Raw genomic sequence first — 16,846 nt, 5'->3', positions numbered from 1 at the left:
GGCTCCATAATTAAATACATAAATGACTTCAGTACCCACCCGGGACCATAGATGTCATCTGTGATTCCTTCCTACCACCCACCTCTTAATCTCTCTTGAGTCTGTCTGTAGCTCTCCACCTGGCTTCTTTGACTATCATTTAGATCACAGTTCTGTGATATCAAGGGCTTCCCAGGTGGTGCAGTTGTAAAGAATTTGCCTACCAATGCAGGAGACACAGATTCAATCCCTGGGTCCAGAAGATCCCCTGGAGGGTGAAATGGCAAACCACTCCAGTATTCTTTCCTGGGAAATCCCATGGACAGAGGAGCCTGGCAGGCTATAATCCATGGGGTCGCAAAGAATCTGACACGACTGAGGGACTGAGCTCATGCCTGCACACATAGACACAGTGATGTAGCCTGGCTGCCTGAACATGCACGCAGATGCTCTCTCACACACACACACACAGACACTGTGATGTGGCCTGACTGCCCACCACAGCCTCCCTCCACCACCACCATGCCCCCCACCCAAGTCCTTCTCTGAACCACATCCACAGTGAGACCTCTAAAAAGCAAATCGGCACCAGCTATGCAGGAGGTAGAGACAGTGTAAGTAATATTTATAAACAGCATAAATGTGGCACTGGAAAGACTTTGCTTTGGGCAGAACACCCTCTCTGAGCCTGGCCTACACTCTTACCATGACCCTCAAAGTGGCTCCACAGTTAAGAAGAATCAGTGATCCAAGGGATGTGGTGAGGGACTCTAGTCCTAAGACTAAGGCAGAACTGGCCCAGGCTAGCTATACACACCAGGACCTGCTCAGGAAGTGATGGAGAAATAAGCTAGAAGGAACCTAGATCCCTAAGTGCTGGAACAGAACCCTGGCAATCGCCTTCCTCCAAAGTTTACACGCGAGGACCTAAACTTCTGTCTTGGTGAAGTCATTGCTCCTGGGGGGAGAGAAGGTTGGGTCTCTGTTACTCCTGTATCTCCCAGAGATGGCCAGAGTCAGGCCCAAGGAAATCCTGGTAGCAGAAGTGCTGTTTGCAGACTTCCTGCTGTGAGGGACTCTTCCCTAGCAGGCTAGATTCCTGATTCTCTGTGAAGCTGGTTTTTTCCACTTTGACTGGTGTAGCCCTTTTTTGTTCCAGAGGGAACTGGCATGACCACGACTGGGACTTCTCTTGCTTCTCCAGATAGTCCAGATAATTTAGTGGCAGGTTCACTCTACCTGAAGTCTGGGATTCAGCAGAACTCCCATTCAGTATCTTATGCTCCAGAGGTAGTTCAGTTTTTTTAATGACACATATATACACACACACATATACAAGTATACACATACACAAATGTACACACATATTAATATGGATTACTTAATAGATATTAATTATAGGGCTAATATATAGACTAAAAAGAATTTCTACACATCAATAAGGAAAAGTTAGGGAATTCCCTGGCAGTCCAGGGGTTAGGGCTCCATGCTCTCACTGTTGAGGGTCCAGGTTTGATCCCTGGTCAGGGAACAGAGACCTTCCACAATCCACATTGGTACAGCCTGGGGAAAAAAAGGTTAAAAAGCCCAAAAGGAGGCTGGACAAAGGATGTGAATCAGGAACTCACGAAGGAAGAAAGGCAAATGACCCATAAACATATAAAGAGAGGCATAATTCCATTAATATTTGGAGATTAAAAATAAAAACAAGACACCATTACACACCTAACAGATTGGCAAGTATTTAAAAGTTTAACAAAATATTGGCAGGGATAAGGAATGTAAATTGGCACAGCCAATCTGGAGGTACTTAAATATCAAAAAGTTAAATGCATAAATGATGTGATACGTTAATTTTATCATCCCACTGTCCTTGAGAACTAGAAGTCTAAACATGGGAGGAAAGTGTGGTAGGCAGGCTCTAAGATGTCCTCCAGTGACCACAGTTTCCAGTATTCAAAACTTTACATAATCCCCACAACCTCTAAATAGTGTGCTTCTAACCAATAGAATGGGCTTCCCTAGTGGCTCAGATGGTAAAGAATCTGCTCACAATGCAGGAGACTTGGGTTTGATCCCTGGGTTGGGAAGATCCCCTGGAAGAGGGCATGGTAACCCACTCCAGGGTTCTTGCCTGGAGAATCCCCAAGGGCAGAGGAGCCTGGCGGGCTACAGTCTGTGGGGTCACAAAGAGGCAGACACAGCTGAGCAACTAAGCACATACATCCAGTATATACAGTAATGTTGAGGGGATGTCACTTCTGTGAATAGCTGACCAAAAACACTGTGATTTCTGTTTGGTAGCTGATGCTCACCCCTGGGGATTTTGATGAAGCAAGCAATCATGATTTAAACAAAACACAATCTATAGACTGCAAGAGAATAGTTGCAAGTGATGTGACCAATAGGGATGATTTCCAAAATACACAAACAGCTCGTGCAACTCAATAACAACAATAAAAAACCCCAAGCAACCAAGTAAAAAAATGGACAGAAGATCTAAATAGACACTTCTCCAAAGAAGACATACAGAGGGCCAAAAGGCACATAAAGTGTTCATCATCGCTAATTATTAGAGAGACACAGGTGATACAATGAGGTATCACCTCACACCAGCCAGAACAGCCATCATCAAAAAATCTACAAACAGTAAATGCTGGAGAAGGTGTGGAGAAAAGGAAACCTTTCCACAGTTGTTGGGAATGTAAATTGGTATAGCCACTATGAAGAACAGTATGGAGATTCCTTAAGAAACTAAAACTATGATCCTGCAATCCCGCTCCTGACATATATCTGGAGAAAAATATGGTTTGAAAGGATACATGCACCCCAGCGTTCACTGCAGTGCTATTTACAATAGCCAAGACATGGAAAACCTGAATGTCCATCAACAGATTAATGGATAAGCAAGATGTGCTTACCATTGCACCACCTGGGAAGCCCCAGCAAATACAATGCAATAGGAAAAAAGAAATGAAGGGGAAATCTAATTGAAAGAGACAAGACCTACCAGTCAAACATATCTGGCAGATATCATGGGGGTCCTGGTTTAAGCAAACATTTAGAGACATGCCCTTCATGTCTTTCCACTTGGGCAGAGAGAGGTGAAGTAACTCACCTAAAGCCACACCAGTGGACAGGAACAAACCACAGCACAGAAGCGCCCTGCCACCAAGAAGCAAACGTGTCTCTCCTTCTCCCACTCTTCAGCTTTTCCCGCTCCTCTTCCCGTCCAGCTCTGGCTGCCTGCAGAGGTCCTGCACCTGGCTGTCCTCACTCCCCGTGTCTCCCATCCTATCACCATCATCATTAACATCACCTGACCTCCAGGAGTCCATCCATATATATTAACATAAAGAATTGGAATGTAAACACTTACTGGGTATGTAATGATATAAGGTAATCACTCCCTGGGTCTCCCGCCCCCCACCATTAGCATCACCTGACCTCCAGGAATCCATCCATTTCTTCCTCTTGTGCACCACCAGGGTATCTGCGCCACCCCCTCTCCCATTGCTTTCAAGACAGACCTAGTCACACAAAATACTTGACACCTGCTTAAGTGGTTTCACCTATGTTTTCTGGATAAGGAAGAACAACTTTCTGGGGGCTGGGGTAGGTTGCTGTTGCTCAGTCGCTACGCTGTGATTTTTTTCGACCCCATGAACTGCAGCATGCCAGGCTTCCCTGTCTTTTACTATCTCCCTGAGTTTGCTTAAACTCATGCCCATTGAGTCAGTGATGCCACCCAACCATCTCATCCTCTGTCACCCCCTTTTCCTCCTGCCCTCAATCCTTCCCAGCTGTGGGAGCTTGGGGAGGACAAAGTTTCAGGACGCTTAGTAGGAAACAGCACTTGACAGTCAGTCTCAAATACTTTGCTCAACTTCGCCTGCTTGGGAGGTGACAATCACTTCATGTCGCAAGCTGTTTACTCAACAGTGAATGTGGATGGTAAATTGCATGTCTTCCTATTCTAGGAGGATGGTAAGGAGCACCTGTGAAACCCCAGGGGAAAGCTTTTTAGTCTACACCATAAGGCCTCTGCACCAGCCCATCCCCTTCCTGGGTCACCCTCCCACGCAGCACCAACTCCGTCACCTGCTCCAAATCTTAGCTCAAATGCCTCCTTCTCAGTGAAGCCTTCCCTGACCACCCGAGATAATGAAACCCCACTCCTTTATCCTGCTCCATTTTCTTCTGTTTCCAAAACACTTTATTACACTGTCATTTATTATGTGCTGTGCTTAGTCATTAGTCGTGTCTGACTCTTTGTGACCTCATAAACTGTTGCCCACCAGGCTCCTCTGTCCACGGAATTTTCCAGGCAAGAATACTGGAGTGGGTTGCCATCTCCTTCTCCAGGGGAACTTCTGGACCCAGGGACTGAACTGGTGTCTCCTGCGTCTCCTGCACTGGCAGATGGATCCTTTAGCACTGTGTCACCTGGGAAGCCTCATTTATTATACTTACTGTTTATTGTTTTTCTCAAGCAGGGTTCCCTGATGTGTCCCAAGTCCCTGCAACAGTGCCCACTGGCCCAAAGTGGTGCTCAGCAGATGCTGCTGACTGGCTGAGTGCCCTGCTCACTGCCTGAACTTCCCTTCTTTTCTAGATGCTCCTCTGCTCACAGGCACTGAAAATCCTTCATGTCACTGTCGTGAGGCTGAATGCGGGAGTGTGTTATCAGTGACTAGGACACTTTGGACTAGACTGATGAAAGACAAACTGAAAAAAACAAAACAAAATAGCAACATTCCCCATTTCTCCCTTCGGTTTCCTTAGGTCGCAGGCCTGCCCTATTAGGCCCTTTCCTCCCATCTCTCCTCTCCTCCTCTGTGCTTTTCCCCTTTATGCCTTGGGCCTCTCTTTTATAGCTGCCTTCTCCTTCGTGAGCTTTCCTTTGCCTTTCTGGAAAGGTGAGACAGGAAAGGGCTGTCTGAGCCCTGGGGCTGGAATCTCAGAGGGACCAAATTGAAGGTCGGTGTTGAAGGCGAGTGTGGTCTGTAGTAGCACCCCAGCTGAGGACATGCAGCGGATCCTTGCCTTTGTGGCCTGAGATGCTGCAGGGGGCAGGGCCGTGAGGACTGCAGGTCTGCACTGTGCTTGTAAACATGGACAGTTCCTTTCCCCTCACCCTGGGAGTTCATGTGAAGGGGAGAGAGGAGGCATAGCGGAAGCTCTGGAGCAGCGGCTTTTTCCTAAAGCAAACGTTTACAGGAACTGCTTAGACTTCCCAAGTGATGAATCTGCCTGTGCAGAGCAGAGAATGCCGCCTGGTTTCCCAACCACCTCAGCCAGCTGCCCACTGCACTTCAGGGGCATCTCACTCCTCTGAGGGTGGGGCTGGCAGTGGGGAGCATAGGTGTAGAGGCAACATGCAGACATAGGGGTTGCAGTGGGAGGATGAGAAGGAAATGGATTTGCCTGACACCTCTAGCTGTAGAAGGACCATCAGGATCGTCTGGGGTCCTGATATTCAAATGTGCTCCATGAACCAGCAGCATCAGCATCACCGGGAGTTTGTTGAAAATGCAGATTCTGGGCTCCACCATTACCTTTTGAATTAGAATCTCTTTTAACAAGATTCCAGGTAATTTGTAGATAATCTAAAATTCAATAAGCACTGTTCTGGGGACTTCCCTGGTGGTCCAGTGTTTAAGCCTCCATGCTTCTACTGCAGAGGGCATGAAGTTCCATCCCTGGTCAGGGAATTAAGATCCTGCATGCCGTGAAGTTAGGCTAAAAAAAAAAAAAAGCACTATTTTAAATAGTCTGCATTTAGCTAATGTTCTGTTTCCAAATGAAACAGTCAAGGAATTTTAGTTTTCGTTGTTTTTATGGCCCCCAAGCTATAAGGAAAACCAAATATATATATATACACACACATATATACATATATATATATTTACATATATATACACACACATATATATAGGCTTCTTTAACTTTTTTAAAACAAACTTTGAAGACATACTTAGCACAGTGTATTTTTAAGTTGAACTTATAGTTCCTTTCTTTTGAAATTCTGATTAAGATTTTGACGGTGGAGAAAAGTATGAGACTGTCAGCAGAGGCATTTAACATTCCATTTAGTTCAAACAGGATACTTAAAATTCCACCTACCTTCATTAGATGGTATTATTTCTTAGGTAAATCACAGTGCACATTTATTGAATTATAGTTTCAGTGCTTTACAAGTCTGTATTAATCTCATGTATCCTATGAGAAGGGTACTCTTATCCTCTATTAAATTTATAGATAGGGAGACTGTAGCATAGGGACATTTAATTAAACTGCCCAATGTCACAGAGCTCACAGATGGAGAGGCAGGTACTGAACCTGGACAGTGTGGTGCCAAACTTGTGTGTTTAACCCTGACAGTAAATGGCCTGGACCTGCTGGTCTCCCGAGTTAAGCATAAGCTGCCTGAGGTCAGAGGCTCCATTTCTTTATAACCTCAATGATGCTGCTTACAGTGGCCTTCCACCTGGCTAAACTTCTAAAGCCTGTGACAGAAAAGGCTATGAATAAAACAGGCACATTGCAAAGGGTTTATTATTATTATTATTGGCCTCATCACATGGCATGTGGGATCTTAGTTCCCTGACCAGGACTCGAGCCTGTGTCCCCTGCATTAGGAGTGTGAAGTCTTAATCACTGGACCACCATGGAAGTTCCACAAAGGTCTTAAAGTATCATTTGACTCGTTATTTGTAACAAAAATGGGAACCTTAAATATAGTAATGACCTGCACTGAGAATTTGGAGTTCAATATCAAAATGGGACATGGATTTCTAAACCATCAAATCTATAGGCTTCACACCAGGGGTAATGCTGCTTAGTAAATGAGTTTGCCAACCATTCTGATGAAAGTATCAAAGAGAACATCCATTACATTCCTGGGGAGATTGTTGACAATGATAATGATTTTCTATAGGAATAGGAACAATTCTTATTCCCCCAAACCTTATTGTGTTTAAAATGTTACTTTTACCAAAAAAAAAAAAAAAAAAAAAAAAAAAACCCAAGAAACAAAAAACTCACCTCTGAATATCCTTTGAGTATATACACAAATGCTAGTCATTTAGAGTTGTTCAATATTAAGTATTACTCAATAATGGCCCCTACATACCAATTTATTTCCAGGTAAGATTTGATTGCTTTAAGGGAAACTGTTAGAAATGAACCAAGGGATAGGGAAGAAAGAAACTGCCCAGCAAGTGCCCACATGCCCACACCCACAGTCAACCACTCAGGAGACAGCAGCACGTGGTCTGCAAAAAAAATCATGCATTCCAAAGCAAAATAAATTTCATAAGAGTAAAATAAGCCATTTGAATATCTTACTTTCCCAAGGATCACCTCATTGAAGGGCCCTGGTGGTCCACAGGGTTAGTTTAGTCCAATTTGACAACAGTATGGATTCTAAAATGCCTAATGAGGTTGCAATGATGACTGAAAGCTTTCCCACATTCATCACACTTATACGGTCTCTCTCCAGTGTGGCTTCTCTGATGTTTTATAAGGAGTGTTCGACTACGAAAGCTTTTACTGCACTGACTGCACTGATAGGGTTTCTCACCAGTGTGGATTCGGAGATGCTGGAAAAGCCCTGCATTCTGACTGAAGGCTTTTCCACACTCATTACAGCGATAGCGCTTCTCTCCAGTGTGTATCCTCTGATGCTGAACAAGGTACGAGCTCAGGCGGAAGGCTTTCCCACACTCTTCACATTCATATGGTTTTTCCCCCGTGTGGATCCTTCTGTGTCTAATGAGGCCATTGCTGGCACTGAAGGCTTTCCCACAGTCCTTACATTGATAGGGTTTCTCTCCAGTGTGGCTCCGTTGATGTTCAATCAGGCCTGACCTCTGGCTGAAGGTCTTTCCACATTCTCTACATTCATATGGCTTCTCCCCAGTGTGGATTCTCTGGTGCTGAATGAGAACTGAACTCTGAGTAAAGCTTTTCCCACACTCATTGCACTTGTGACGTCTCTCTCCAGTGGGCTGTTTGCTCTGTTTTTCTGCCCTGCTCTCACGTTTACGCATTTCTCTATTTTTAGAATCTAAAGGAACATCTCTTTGGAGTCTGCTATTCTCAAAATGTCCCATTTCTTTTAAGACTTCCTGTTTTGATGTCAAGTCCTGGTTTTCAAGTACAGTTTCACCATCTAGAATAATAAATAGACCATGTCATTTTTTTCCTTTATGAAAGAGTATAACCATGAAAGAGGTATAACTTATGAAAGAGGAAGATTCATGTCAAATATACACATTTTAGGATCCAAAACTGGCAGTGTAATATAACAACCTAAATAGAGATCTGGAGACAAAGTAAGGGGTAACCAGCACCTGCTGAACTGGCTGGAGGAGGTCACGCAGACAAGGTGAGACTTCTAGAGAAGATGTACGCAAGCAGGCACTGTGAAGGGCTTACTACAAAGCAGGTGCTGCTCTAAATGTTTTATGTATATTAACTTATTAAATCTTCAAATGATTCTCTGACTCTGATTATTTCCATTTTACAAATGCATAAACTGAAGGCACAGGAAGGTTACTTGACCTGTTCGATGTCACATAGCTTCTAAGTAGCAGTGCTTAAATTCTAACTGAACAATTTGGCCCCAGAGTCCACAGTCTCAACTATTACTCTATACTGGACCACCAGAGTTCCTCTGAATGGACCTGAAAATGTCCTTACCTTGTTCTCCAAATTTGTGGAGCCCAAAAGATTCACATTTGAGCTGTGTCACTGTGGACTGAAGCTGGAAAGCTGTTGATTCCTGCTTGGCCTTCAAATGCACTGCATCCCCTGAGAGCATTTCAGCAAGTCCATGTTCACGATCTGGGGCCTGAAGGCAGGTAGGTATATTTGGGTTGATAAGAGGAAGACTACTGGAAACTGGACTCACACTCAATGAGAGCGCTCATATGGAACTGTATGAGACATTTTACGCAACTGCACAGTGGAAAGCCCAGAGTTTAATTCCACACCCAAAAGCAGAAGGGGAAGAACAAGAGTGGCCCAATGAGGTGTGATGGTTTAAAATATGTTTGTAAGCTCTTCAATGTTATTTCTACTAAAAGGTGGAGCCTGATTTCTCTCCCCTTGAGTGAGAGCTGTACTTAAAATGGCTCATTTCTACTGAATAGAATGTATGGCAGAAATCATTGTATATAACTTCTGAGACTAAGTCAAAAAAACGTGAGGTTTCATCCTTATCCTCTCTTCCTCTATTTCTGTCTCTCTCCCAGGGAAGCCAACTGACATGTTGTGAGGACACTCAATGAGCCCTAAGGAGAAACCCAGTAAAGACCCCTGCCAACAACCAGTGAGGAACCAAGGCCCCCTACCAACAACCATGGTAGTGAGCCATCTTGAAAGTGGATCCACCAGCTGCAGTAGGTCTTCAGGGGACTATAATCTTGGTTGACATCTTCACTGCAACCTCATGACAGATCCTCCTAAGTGGCACCCAAAACTTGACTCAGAAACTTGGAGGTAATATTTGTTTTTTTTTAAGCCATTAAAGCTTAGGGGATTACTTGTTACCCAGCAACAGAGAACTAATACATGTGGCTACAACCAACCAACCTGGGTCACCAAACTTCACCCTTCATTTCATAGTCTATGTCCAGAAGGCCATCTTCTTCCTCTCACCTGGTTCTCTGGCTCACTGAGCTCTCGCTCCAGGTCTTCAACTGCAGCCACTGCCTCCTCCCCACTCTTGGGATGGTGCTCACGTACCCAGGCCTGGAGCTCCTCAGGCAGGATGGTCAGGAACTGCTCCAGCACCAGGAGCTCCAGGATTTGTTCCTTGGTATGTGTGTCTGGCCTAAGCCACTGATGACAGAGTTCCCGAAGCCGGCTCAGTGCTTCTCGGGGACCAGGAGTCTCTTGGTAACAAAAGTGTCTAAAAAGTTGGCAGGAGGCTTCCTGGCCAGAAAAGTTGTTCTCTCGAAGGTAGGTTTCTTGGTCCCAGATAGGGTCCTCTTCCACCTTCACAATCTTAAGTCCATCCTGTTCCCCTGATGAAGCCATTCTGGGATTAACTTAGAAGGGCTCAATCCAGCCTGGGGTGGAGATATAACTGATTTAAGATCCTGTGATTTAATCTTATTCAGGAGGATGCACCTGATGAGAAAATTATGTCTTAATGAAATAAGTAATGGGGAAAAAAACAGTATAAGAACAATAATATCATGCTATCATTCATGTTAATAAAAGGTATACATATGTATGTTTAGAAATTGAAATTTTAAAAAACGCATGTGGCAGAATACATTACTGACCCCATTCTTCACCCTTCCCTGTAGACATGGACTCTGTTGTGTGCTCCTGCTGTGATTCTGGGTTCAACACATGACCTGACTTGGCCAGTGTAATACTAACAAGTGTGACAGAAGCTAGTGTGATTGCTCTTGCATGCCTGTGCCCTCTATAACTGCTAAGAGGATATACTGGCTTTCAGATGGAGCAGATAAGATCATCCTAGGTCAGCTAACAGCCAGATAACCTCCCCTCCTCCTGCCCCACCCCAACATGTGAGTGACTCCAGCTGAGATCTGCAGAGCTCACAGCTGACTGCAGATGTACAATTAAGCGCTGCCTAGATCACCAAACCCAAAAGACTCATGTACTAAATAAATGTTTATTGTTGTTATCCTGCCAAAGACTTGTAACTGTTTGTTACACCACATTCTTATGGCAATGAAAAACTACTACAAAGGGATGGCCTCCGGGAAGAGAACTAGGTAACTTAAGAGAGGAAGGACATTTTACTTTTCACATAATACCCTCTATATTTTTTCTGATTCTTGAGTCATTTGAAATAAAGTACGTATTCCAAAAAAATAAACAAAGGGACTCCCTGGTGGTCCAGGGTTAAGAATCTGCCTTGCAGTGCAGGGGATGTGGGTTCAATCCCTGGTCAGGGAACTAAGATCCTGCATGCTGCAGAGCAACTGAGCCCACATGCCACAATTAGAAGTCTGCAAAAAGAGAAGATCCCAAGTGCTGCAACTAAGACCCAAGGCAGCCAAATTAATTAAATTTTAAAGAAAAGAAAAGAAACAAGAGGCTTTAACCAAATGTCTATAGAGCAAAGAGTAGGAAAAACATAATTCTGACAAAGTGTGAAGCACTGAAACAATGTGGCTTAGGAGCAAGTACATTTGAATTGGGCCTGAAATAACTAACAAATTAGTCAGGCAGAGAAAGGGCCCTGGCAGGAGATTCAACATCATAGGCCAAGCAAACAACAGACTCTAACCCTAACCCATTTAACATGCATTAGAGGATAAACAGGAGAAGGCAATGGCACCCCACTCCAGTACCCTTGCCTGGAAAATCCTATGGATGGAGGAGTCTGGTAGGCTGCAGTCCATGGGGTCGCGAAGAGTCAGACATGACTGAGCGACTTCACTTTCACTTTTCACTTTTATGCATTGGAGAAGGAAATGGCAACCCACTCCAGTGTTCTAGCCTGGAGAATCCCAGGGATGGGGTCGCACAGAGTCGGACATGACTGAAGTGACTTAGCAGTAGCAGCAGCAGAGGATAAACAAAAGAATGGACACAACTGAGAGTAACAGTGATTATGAGAATACTGAGACTTTACTCTGAATGCAACAGGAGATAATAAAATATGAAAGAGCAGTTAAGAAGACAGAATATTTCATATATATATCTTGTTAACTGCTCTTTCATACATATAACATGTAAACATATATACATATTATAATATAAAATATTAAGACACTACAACATTAATATACAGGAGCTTCAGAAGAAAAGAATGTAGTGAATTACTGAGAAATAATAGTTGATGAGAAAAAATTAAGAATTTTCTAGAAATGAAGGCCTGACTTCTCAAATCAAGAGTGCACACCTAGACATAATAGACTGAAACTGAAATCTATTGAGGATAAAGAGACAATCTTAATAGCTACCAGAGGAAAAGAGATTACCTGTGAAGGAAACACAGCAAAGTGCTCACTAACACAGTCTAGAAGGCAATCAGAGTGGAGAAATGACTGTTAATACAGAATCTACCCTGAGCTAAATATAAGTAAATAGAGCAAAATGAAGTCATTTACAACCCACAAACACTTCCTACGAGAGTAAGTAAAGGATATAGAGTTCAGCAAAGAAAGGTGAACTCAGAAAGAAGGTATGAAATAGAGGAAACAACATAAGCTCAAGAACTGATAAAATATGGTGATAAATTTAAATGATTATGGGGGGAAATCTCTTGTAATTTATTCACTCACATGTAAAATGACGTATATAAAAGGTTATTTACTGCAGCACTGTGAGACAAAGGTTGGAAACAACCCAAATGGCCACCAAGATGGGACTAGGCAAATAAATTATAGTAATCCATATAGTAATCCATAACTACTGCTATGCAGTTTTTTGAAAAGAGGAAGCTCTTTATGTACAGATATGAAAGGATGGGCAAGATCCATTTAGTGAAAAAAGCAGGGTACAGAGTCACCATGAAAAATACTAACAAAAGGGAAAGGGAAAGAAAAAAAAAAAAAATATATATATATATATATATATATATATTTGGATACCTGAGCAACATTACTTGTCCCTGCGAAAGGGAAATAAGTGGTTGGGAGCAGGTATGATGTGGAATTTTTCAATGGATAACCCTTATTACATTTTTTACATGAGAATATTTTACCACACAAAAGGGGAGGAATATAAAACTAAAATTCTTTATAATAACAAGATATGGTAGGTGGTCAGTTCAGTAAAAGGAGTGTATTAATGCCTTTGGTGTCAGGAGAATAGAGATACTGAACAATAGACTTCATTTTAAAAATTCTAAAAGTAAATACACATCTTATAATTTAAGGGTAAATCAACAAGGAATTGGAGCAAATGGAACTCTCATACATTGATATGATAGTTTAATGGATACAACCACTTTGGAAAAATCTTTAGAACTATCTCTTAAAGCTTGAGAATAAAAATGTTCTGCAGCTGTGGTATCAAGTAGCCCAGAACTGATGTATTCAATCAACAATTCATTTCAGAGAACACATTTTTGTAAGTCCATCAATTAGTGACAACATATAGCTTTCAAAAATCAGTTAGTCGGGAATGACTTGTTCCAATAAACAGCTCTGAGTGCCAACTAATGAACAAGTTTGTCCCATGAAACCATGTCTCCACAGATGTCAGCCCACTGAACCCCATGCTTCTCAAAACCATTATGTAAGAGCAGCAACCTCTTCTGTACCTAGTGAGGACTGTACCTAGGTCCTGGTGAGAGGATCTCTTCAGCTGTCTTTTCATTTCAGATACTGAGTGATGGTCTCAACATTTTTTGACAAGATGAATGTCTGTGTACCCCTTGATCCAGTAATTCCACTGTTGGATTTATACCCCAAAGAAACAAGTACTTATGCCCACTAAAAGCTAAAAATACAGGAATGTTCAGAGCAGTTTTATTCAAAATAGTTCCAAACTAGAAATAACCCAACTGTCCCTCAACCCTCAACTTGCAGAATAAATAGAGTAGAACCGTGGTAGGCAGAATTCTAAGACTGCCCTATGATCTCCATCATGTTATCATGTCCCTTAAGATTGTTAGTTTACATGATAAAAGGTATTATTAAGATGTAATTAAGTTTAGCAATCAGTTGACCTTAGGAGGTCTCTAGGTGGGCCTAACCTACTACATAACTCCTTTAACAGCAATTTTTTTTAGCAGAAGAGGAAGTCAGAGAGTTGAAGCATGAGAAGGATTAGATACACAACCACTGACTTGCTGATGGAGGGAGCCACCTGTAAAGGAATGCAGGCAGCCTCTAGAAGCTGAGACCTGTCACCCAGGGGCAGCCAGCAAGGAAAGGGAGACCTTAGTCCTACCATGGACTTCAGTTCTACAACGGAAAGAAACTGAATTCTGTAACTGGTTTAAGACTCTTGTATTTTCAAAACACAGTCAATAAATTTGGTGCCATTTACATTAACTACTCAAAGTTTTCCTTTTTGATTCCTTCTGCTGTCCTGCTTCTCCAGTACTCTTGCCTGGAAAATCCCATGGATGGAGGAGCCTGGTAGGCTTCAGTCCATGAGGTTGCTAAGAGTCAGGCACGACTGAGCGACTTCACTTTCACTTTTCACTTTCACGCATTGGAGAAGGAAATGGCAACCCACTCCAGTACTCTTGCCTGGAGAATCCCAGGGACAGAGGAGCCTAGTGGGCTGCTGTTTATGGGGTCGCACAGAGTCGGACACGACTGAAGTGACTTAGCAGCAGCAGCAGCTATCCTGCTTAATGGCTCTGTTTCAGGGAGAAGGAGTCCCTGTGTTGCTGGAACTTTCACTCTAATGGGGAAGATTTAAAAAAATTAATTAACAGGAACAACAAAAGTAAGGAGGCAGATAAAATAATGAGCAGTTGTAATAAGTACTGTGAGGAAAACCAACCAGCATCAAGTTATCAAATAAATGTAGGACCTATTAAGATAGGATGATGAGAGGTGAGGTAGCTAATGAGCCCTAAGAACAGTAAGGACTGAAATCTGCAGAGCAGAGGTGGGGCGTAGGGAGAGAACTGTTCAAAACACCCGACAGGACATAGAAGCTTATTTTTTATTCTAAATGCATAGGAAAGTCACTGAAGGCACATAGGAGGGTCAGTGACGAGACCAGGTTTATGTTTTAAGAAGCTCTGCTACTGGATAGTAAGCAAGCTAAGGGAATGAAGATGGAGGCAAGAGTGGAAGAAGAAAAGGCAAGCATTGAAAGAGTGGAGGTGGAGGCTAGTGCACTGGATCCAAAAGACAGCCAGTTAGCTATAATGTCAATACATTCATCAAATTAACTTTGAAAAAATACAACTGAAAGGCAAAAGAGCTTAACTTTTGTTTGAAAAAAGAGTTTTAATCTTTGGGCAGATATTTACGAGCTGTGCTAAGAGCTGGGTATACACAGGAATTTATAACTCATGGGGATAAAATTATAATACAGTGAAAGCCATAATCTTGAAGATGTGTACAAGGAAGTAGGACAATTCATCCTAAATTCAAGATTCAGTTTCTATGTATTACATGTTATCCACAAAGGGGACTCACTTCAAAAATATTCACTAAGTGCCTATATGTGTCAGGCAGCAAGTATATGATAAAACAGTGATACAATTACAGAATCTGAAGTGTCCTCATCTTCCTTAATTGAACTAAAAAAACCACGAGGTGGCAGAAAGAGTGTACAAGAGCATTTCTCTTTCTTTTTTCTAACACCACACGTGTGCCACCCAACGATCGTAGTTCCTTCACCTGGGCTCTAACTTGTCCTGTGCACTGCAAGAGCCAGGTCCTAACCACTGGTCTGCCAGGGAATTGCTGAGCTTTTTTATTAGCTTCAGCATATTAGCAATTACGAAGAGATAATGAAAATAATAAACCACCTGCATTGTAAAATAAATTCCAAAGGAAAACTGATCACAATGGCAAAGAAAAAAGGAATAACTTAAATACCATGAGGAAACTGGCACATTCGGAAATGGAGCCACTCTAGGAAAGGACTGGAATATCCTTCAACCAGGTAATGGGGTGGGGAGAAAGGAGGAGAAGGATTATTGTTATTGTTTAGTCGCTAAGTCGTGACTGAGACTTTTGAGACCCCCATGGGCCACAGCCCGCCAGGCTCCTGTCTATGGAATTTATTTCTCAGGCAAGAATACTGGAGTGGGTCGCTATTTCCTTTTCGACCCGGAAGGGGAACCCACATCTCCTATACTGGCAAGCAGTTTCTTTACCACTGAGCCATCAGGGAAGCCCAAGGGAAGCATAGAACTGTTTTAAATTAAGAAACTTAACTACATGCAACGAATGGTCTTTAATTGGACCCTAGTGGGTGTAAACCAATTGCAAAAAACACCTGTAGGACAACGAGGGTAAATTTGAATATGCAGTAGATGTCAGGTAATGTTAGGGAATGCGCTTACGTTTAGTTGGGTGTGTTGATATTGGGGTTATGATTTGTGTATGTAAAATGTCCTTAAGTTTCAGAGATGCACATACAAAACTATTTAAGGGTGGCAAGTCACGATGCTTGTAATTTATTTTTAAATATTTAAAGAAAAAATAGATGAGATAAATACTGTTTAATGTTAACACTTGTTAAATAAAATTGATGGGTATATAGGAAGTTGGGCTTTTGACAGGGAGCGAAAGCAACTTCCGGAAGCCCTTCTTCCACCTCCTCACCTCGGGTCTGGTCACAAAGCTCCGCCTCCACAAGGGGGTCTTCAACGACCCCAGCGGGGGCAGCGGCGGGACCTCCTTCTACCCGAGGCCTGTGTCCAAGTGACCACGAGAGGCTGGCGGGGGCCACGCCCGCGCAGACGTCCCCTCCTCGCCTACTCCAAGGCACCTATCTTAATCTTCCTGGGGCGGGCGAGTCGGAACGAAGCGCCTGAGACTCACCTTCGGGATCGCGGGAGCTCCAGGTCCGCCGCGCAGGCAGCATCACTCAGAAAACCTACAAAGGCCGGAAGTACGTCATCGTCCCGAGCTCCGTGGCCGAGCAGCCCCTTCCCTGCCAGGAGCATTCTTGTACTCTCTAGGAGCTCCGGAGGTTAATGCACTTGGTGACTACTTCGTCACAAAGCTCGGAGCCAGAAATCCAGCCCTAGGAGGGGAAACCCCCGCCCCCCGAGATTTCTGTGCTGAGTGGTTCCGGGCATCCAGAAGTCAGTGGTCCTAGTAACGCAAAATGTTAGGGCCGGAAGGGACTTCATTGTTCCTCCAGGTCTGGTTGTCACCATCCATTCCTTCCTGAGGCTCTCCCCTAACTGTGGTCCCTTTAACACCACAAAGGAGAGATGGTAGCT

At 43.3% G+C, this 16,846-nt stretch overlaps 1 protein-coding gene across 2 annotated transcripts; it reads right to left on the bottom strand.

Annotated features, from left to right (window-relative positions):
• Positions 1–1,283: 1,283 nt before the first annotated feature.
• Positions 1,284–16,517, bottom strand: ZSCAN31 (zinc finger and SCAN domain containing 31). Of its 2 annotated transcripts, none has more exons than XM_065912025.1 (4): positions 16,440–16,517; positions 9,646–10,119; positions 8,686–8,836; positions 1,284–8,155 (listed from the first exon to the last, which is right to left on the bottom strand). In XM_065912025.1, the coding sequence occupies exons 2-4, from the start codon at positions 10,024–10,026 to the stop codon at positions 7,380–7,382; spliced, it is 1,308 nt and encodes a 435-aa protein (XP_065768097.1). In that variant the 5' UTR covers positions 10,027–10,119; positions 16,440–16,517; the 3' UTR covers positions 1,284–7,379. The 2 variants fall into 2 exon arrangements, with proteins under 2 accessions (XP_065768097.1, XP_065768096.1); XM_065912024.1 differs by having other exon boundaries at positions 16,221–16,481.
• Between the last annotated feature and the right edge of the window lie 329 nt (positions 16,518–16,846).

Source organism: Muntiacus reevesi, chromosome 20, assembly GCF_963930625.1.
Source record: "Muntiacus reevesi chromosome 20, mMunRee1.1, whole genome shotgun sequence".
NCBI lineage: Eukaryota > Metazoa > Chordata > Mammalia > Artiodactyla > Cervidae > Muntiacus > Muntiacus reevesi.
Note: the sequence above shows the minus strand (reverse complement) of the source record. Positions and strands in the feature narration are given on the sequence as shown.

Coding starts and splice junctions, on each gene's coding strand:
- ZSCAN31 (XM_065912025.1), bottom strand. CDS start 10,026: ATGGCTTCATCAGGGGAACAGGATGGACTTAAGATTGTGAAGGTGGAA. Junction 8,837..9,645: donor TCAGTGAGCCAGAGAACCAG/GTGAGAGGAAGA, acceptor ACCTGCCTTCAG/GCCCCAGATCGTGAACATGG. Junction 8,156..8,685: donor CCACAAATTTGGAGAACAAG/GTAAGGACATTT, acceptor TTATTATTCTAG/ATGGTGAAACTGTACTTGAA.